Source organism: Neoarius graeffei, chromosome 20, assembly GCF_027579695.1.
Source record: "Neoarius graeffei isolate fNeoGra1 chromosome 20, fNeoGra1.pri, whole genome shotgun sequence".
NCBI classification, from domain to species: domain Eukaryota; kingdom Metazoa; phylum Chordata; class Actinopteri; order Siluriformes; family Ariidae; genus Neoarius; species Neoarius graeffei.
The window spans coordinates 67,732,303-67,738,302 of NC_083588.1; the positions used below are offsets into that span (position 1 = coordinate 67,732,303).

General features: G+C 40.2%; 1 protein-coding gene across 2 annotated transcripts in view; it reads left to right on the top strand.

The window, feature by feature from the left end:
* aldh16a1 (aldehyde dehydrogenase 16 family, member A1) overlaps window positions 1–3,315 on the top strand; it is a 28,193-nt gene extending 24,878 nt beyond the window's left edge. For both annotated transcript variants that reach the window (XM_060902375.1, XM_060902377.1), the window contains 3 exons: window positions 2,117–2,242; window positions 2,717–2,919; window positions 3,209–3,315. In XM_060902375.1, coding sequence (XP_060758358.1) covers window positions 2,117–2,242; window positions 2,717–2,884 — 294 coding nt within the window. In that variant the 3' untranslated portion in view covers window positions 2,885–2,919; window positions 3,209–3,315. The remainder of the gene's footprint in view (window positions 1–2,116; window positions 2,243–2,716; window positions 2,920–3,208) is intronic.
* The last annotated feature ends 2,685 nt before the right edge of the window (window positions 3,316–6,000 follow it).

A 6,000-nucleotide genomic window follows, 5' to 3' on the forward strand; every position in this document is an offset into this window, starting at 1 on the left:
ATCCAGCACAAATTATATATGATAGACATAAATTAATAATTTATAAATTTTATTTCAAACACGTTTTTAGTTAGCGGGACTGCAGCTTATCACGGCTCCCGCCCGCGCCGCATATGTGCACTCCTGCTCCCGCCCGCGCGCGCATATGTGCACTTCCGGTCCCGCCCGCGCCCGCAATGAGCTTTCAAAATTTGTCCCGCGCCGCACTGCTTTGCGGCGGGTCCCGCGAGTCCCGTGGGACTCCCGCGGGAGTGCAGGGCTCTAGTTGGCAGCATAGCAATGGAACGATATGTTATTCTTCTTGAAAATTCAACTGAATGGAAGGAGATAGAGTGAAAAAAGAAGAGTACCCAGAATAGACCCCTGTGGGACCCCCACAATTAATATGGCTCTTGAGGACATCACAAGATCGTTACCAACAAAGAAAGTCCTGTCACGAAGATGAGACTTGAACCAGTCCAACACACAGCCCTTTAAACCCACTACCTTCTCTAGTCGGGACAAAAGGATGCTGTGATGAACAGGGTCAGAGGCTGTAGGTAGATCAAGCAACAAATTGGACGTAAAATCAAACTTTGCCTGTTTAGCTGCATTAATTTCAATAGTTATCTGTAACTGATCTTCCTTCCAGCGTTTCTCTGTCTGACAGCGAGTACGAGTAAGCTCATCTCACCAAAAATAAGAACTGGGTTTAGACCAGAAGATTTTTAGAGGAGCAACAGAGTTAAGACAAGATTCACACAATGAGTTAAAGTCAGTGATTAAATCCTCAGGACATCCAAATAATGAACCACCTGCTAAATTAAAAGCAGAGACAAAATTAGTATCACTGCGAGTAAACCGAGAGCAACAAGAAGGAGCAGCTGCAGTTTGCTTTGGAAAAAAGGCAGCGTTAAAGTATACAGGGAAATGATCAGACAAGTGCTGACTGACATCAATACTACGAAATAAAATCAAGTCCAAGTGATGTCTCAGTCATGTGTTACACCACTAACAGCCTGAGTAAAATCAAATGAATCAATTAGCGAAAGAAAATCCTTCACCAAAATAAAATAAAAACTATATTTTCTGTGATTTTTACATGGTTCCACAGAAATAAGTGTGCCATCCTGAAAGAAAAGGAGCAGAAGTGACCTGTAACGACCATGGCGAGCGAGAACCTGAAATACAGAGTCGAGAATCGTCCAATCACATTAGCGCAAAAAAAAAAATTAAACCTTTCCAGGTGTCTGAGGTGCAGATCGCTGCGTCCCATCGTGCAAATCACTGCGTGCTGTCTAAATTCTGAGACCAACAACTTGGAGAGCATCTTCAGATCACCTGACTGCTGAACGGTTCAGGAGTTGCACAGACAAACCTGGAAAAATATCAATTAACACAGAAATTTTAATGAATGCCGACAGACTTTGACAGACGACCAGGCACATTGTACGAGTAAACAATTTTGATTTCGTAGTTATTTCACTTTATGGTTAGCATATTTAAATAGACTTTCTCTTGAGGTATTTGAAAGGGGCGGAGCCTCTGCATCCCGAGTGGAAGAGCTGCCGTTGGTTTACTCCATAAAATTCCACTTGTAGCAGCAGTTCATGACATTTAAACTTCCTCCAGGACAGGTACATCAGCGGGACAGTTTTCCTCAGTATAATGTTTGATGTGAAATCTGAACACTTGTGAGGTGAAGATGTAAATAAAGAAGGTAAGACAGTTTCAGTGGCTGCACCTGGAATGGGAACATATAAATCAGTCCAAGTCACACAAGCAGCATTCGGTGGGTGTGGCTTCTTTGGGATCTGTTTCCATTAGTGGAGCAAAAATAAACTTTTAAAATATTTTATTCTGTAATATTGTGTCTGAAGTGTCAGTTATTTCGTATTAATGTCTAGTTTATGAAACTTGTATAAAAGCCTGCGGCTTCGTGCCGACCGCTGAATCATGGACGTGCTGATTTTCAGTAGAACGGCACTCGGGTGATGATTCTGAATTGTATTTTTGAACTTGTGTTTATTAGTGGTATATTTTTAAATATATGTATTTAATGAATAAGATGTAAAAGTTGCTGTTTGACTTTCATTAGATGTAAAGAGGTTTTTTCTTTTGATGTTTGTCTTCACAGGTTCTCCAGGCGTCTGACGTTCCTGTGGGTGTGGTCAGTGTCATCAGTGGTGGAAAGGATCAGCTGACCCAGGCTTTAGCCAATCACAATGAGGTCCAGGCTGTATGGTACTGGGGCAGTGCCAAGGTCAGTCTCGTGCTGTTTATTGGTCAGCTTTGTGTCCAGTGACGTCCTGAAATTCATAAGTTTCATAAAATCTTCATAGACCTGCATAAAACTTGTACATAAACTATCAACAGCAGAGTGCCTTTATTAGAATAAAATCTGCTCCGGCACTTTATCAGGCCGTAGGGATTAATAGTGAATACGGCGCGTGTGTGTGTGTTGTTTGGGACATGTCCATGTGGACTGATGGAAAGAGGTGTGTGGTGTTTATTATAAAATGATGATGTGTTCTAAATCAGAGATGGCCACTTGAGTTTATGACTCAAGTCCAAGTCACACTGACCGTACCAGTCAAAAGTTTAGACACTCCTAATTCAGTGTTTTTTTTTTGTTGTTTTTTCTTCTGCAAAACATTAGTGTTAATGTCAGAGCACTTCATCTTCATCATGCATGTAATGTGTGTGTGTGTGTGTGTATATATACACACACACACAGGGATGTCAGTTTCTGCAGCACTGCAGTCCTCTGAAGCGTCTCTGGCTGCACTGTGAGGAGGAGGATGAAAATAGAAGAAAATTCTGGACCAAGCCGAGTTCTTCAATGCAGGAGGAGATGTGGAGAGAGTGTGTGGTGTGGAAGAGTGTGTGGATCCCCACTGCATAGACACACACACGTGTATAGTCGGAGAGAAACGAGAGGTGTGTGTGTGTTTACTGTTAATGAATCTTTAGAATTTAATAAATAAGTGTTAGAAATATATTCTAGTAAATAAAATGTTTTATTAAGCCTGAAATTTCTCACTGAGATTTTGGAAGGTCAAGTCCTGAGATTTTTATTTCAATCACACAGACAAACAGCGATGATTTCTGCTTCTTGAGGATAAAATGAAGTGAAAATTATTTTTCCAGTAAACTTTGTTACAAAACTCTGTCACGTTTTATTAAAACTTAGCGGCTGTAAATAAATAAAACCTCTCATTTATCACAGGGGAACTTCATCAACATGTGATTTGGACTTCAGACATTCTTCAGTAAAACTGTGCAGCTGTAATTTTATTTATTCATAATTTCAAATATAATTATGAAATTGGTAAAGCAAGACAGTCTTTCTTCTCCAACATCATTAACAGGAATATGAACAATGCCCGTGTGCTATTTTCAACAGTAGAGAAGCTAATTAATCCCCCACCACAATTAGCACCTGAACTTCTCTCAGTTAATAAATGCAATGAGTTTGCATCCTTCTTCAAAGGTAAAACTGATAAAATACGGCAGAATATTTCTCATAATATATCTCAGTTGCAAATAACTGAAAAGCTGCCATCGCCAGTGACACAGACAGACAATTTCAACACAATGTCAGAATTTTGTTTGATTGATTACGAGACTCTTGAAAAAACTGTACAAAATCTCAGTTCCTCAACATCTGAATTGGACATTCTGCCCACCAACTTTTTTAAGTCTGTTCTTCACCTCATAATTACAGATGTGCTTCAGATCATAAATACATCCCTGGAGACTGGCATTGTTCCTGTGTCCCTGAAAAAAGCCGTTGTAAAGCCCCTACTTAAAAAGAATAATCTGGATGCTTCAGTATTGAACAACTACAGGCCAATATCAAATCTACCATTCATCGGGAAAATCCTTGAAAAAATTGTCTTCAATCAATTAACTGCCTTCTTGATATCAAACAGCTGCTTTGATAACTTTCAGTCAGGATTTCATGCCAATCACAGCACTGAAACAGCGCTGATTAAAGTTATAAATGACATACGTCTTAATACTGATGCAGGTAAAACATCGGTCCTGGTGTTACTGGACCTCAGTGCAGCTTTTGATACTGTTGATCACAACATACTGCTATATCGACTTGAACACTGGGTTGGATTGACTGGTAAAGTTATCAATTGGTTAAAATCATACTTAGAAGCTTCTTTGTTACCATGGGAAATTGTACCTCAACATCAATGTCCTTGACCTGTGGTGTCCCCCAGGGGTCGATCCTTGGACCATTACTATTCAACCTTTATATGCTCCCACTTGGACAAATTATCAAGAACAACTCAATTTTGTATCACTGCTATGCAGATGACACCCAAATTTATTTTGCTCTATCACCTAATGATTATGCCCCCCTTGAATGTCTCTACCAGTGTATCGATCAAATCAACAACTGGATGTCACAAAATTTTCTTCAGCTGAACACAGATAAAACAGATGTAATTCTGTTTGGGGGGAAAAAGATGAAAGACTCAGTATTACCACTATTCTTGACACAAAGGGGATTAAAACTAAAGAAATGGTTAAAAATCTTGGTGTTTTCATTGACCGTGAGCTAAACTTTGACAGTCACATGAAAGCAATCACTAAAACGGCATTTTATCACCTAAAAAACATTTCCAAACTAAGAGGACTTATGTCAAAAAATGATCTGGAAAAACTGATACATGCCTTCATCTCTAGTAGGGTTGATTACTGCAATGGCCTTTTCACAGGCCTGCCAAAAAAGACCATCAAACGACTTCAGCTGGTTCAAAATGCAGCGGCAAGGGTTCTCACACGAACAAAAAGAACAGAGCACATTACTCCAATTCTAAGGTCCCTTCACTGGCTTCCAGTAAGCTACAGAATTGACTTTAAAGCATTGCTGCTGGTGTACAAATCTCTAAATGGTCCAGGGCCCAATTCCCTCTCTGATATGTTGCAGCGGCCTAACCCAATCAGATCTACCAGATCGCAGCAGAAAAATTTACTGGTAAAACCTGTTGTTAAAACAAAGTGTGGTGAAGCAGCTTTTAGCTACTATGCAGTGCAGCTATGGAACCAACTGCCAGAGGACATTAAAAATGCTCCTGCTGTTGGCAGCTTCAAATCTAGACTAAAGACCAAGCTGTTCTCAGATGCTTTCTGCTAACTGATAAATATCATCTTTACATGTTTTAAACTTTACTTAACTTTTACAGTCTTTGCATGTTTTAAATTTTACTTAATTTTTATTCCATTTTATTCTGTTGTTTTTTACTGAACTTTTACTTAATTTTATTACTTTATTTCTACTACTGCTTAATTCTCATATTTTTTCTCTTCTTCCCCCTTTGTTTTATGTAATTTTATTTTTTATTGTTTACTGTTTTGCCTTTACCTCTGTAAAGCGCATTGAACTGCCACTGTGTATGAAATCTCATCTCATTATCTGTAGCCGCTTTATCCTGTTCTACAGGGTCGCAGGCGAGCTGGAGCCTATCCCAGCTGACTACGGGCGAAAGGCGGGGTTCACCCTGGACAAGTCGCCAGGTCATCACAGGGCTGACACATAGACACAGACAACCATTCACACTCACATTCACACCTACGCTCAATTTAGAGTCACCAGTTAACCTAACCTGCATGTCTTTGGACTGTGGGGGAAACCGGAGCACCCGGAGGAAACCCACGCGGACACGGGGAGAACATGCAAACTCCACACAGAAAGGCCCTCGCCGGCCCCGGGGCTCGAACCCGGACCTTCTTGCTGTGAGGCGACAGCGCTAACCACTACACCACCGTGCCGCCCTGTGTATGAAATGCGCTATAGAAATAAACTTGCCTTGCCTTGCCTATTCGTTCAGTCACACATCAGTACTTAAACAGAAATTAAATCATAAGTAATATTTTTGGCAGCATACGTGTAGGTCTGAGACCAAAGAAAAAACTTTAACTCTGCATTTAATATTAGGTTAGGATAGGTACATTTCCAGACAAAATGAAAATTGCAAAAGTGATACCATTGTTTAAAACCGG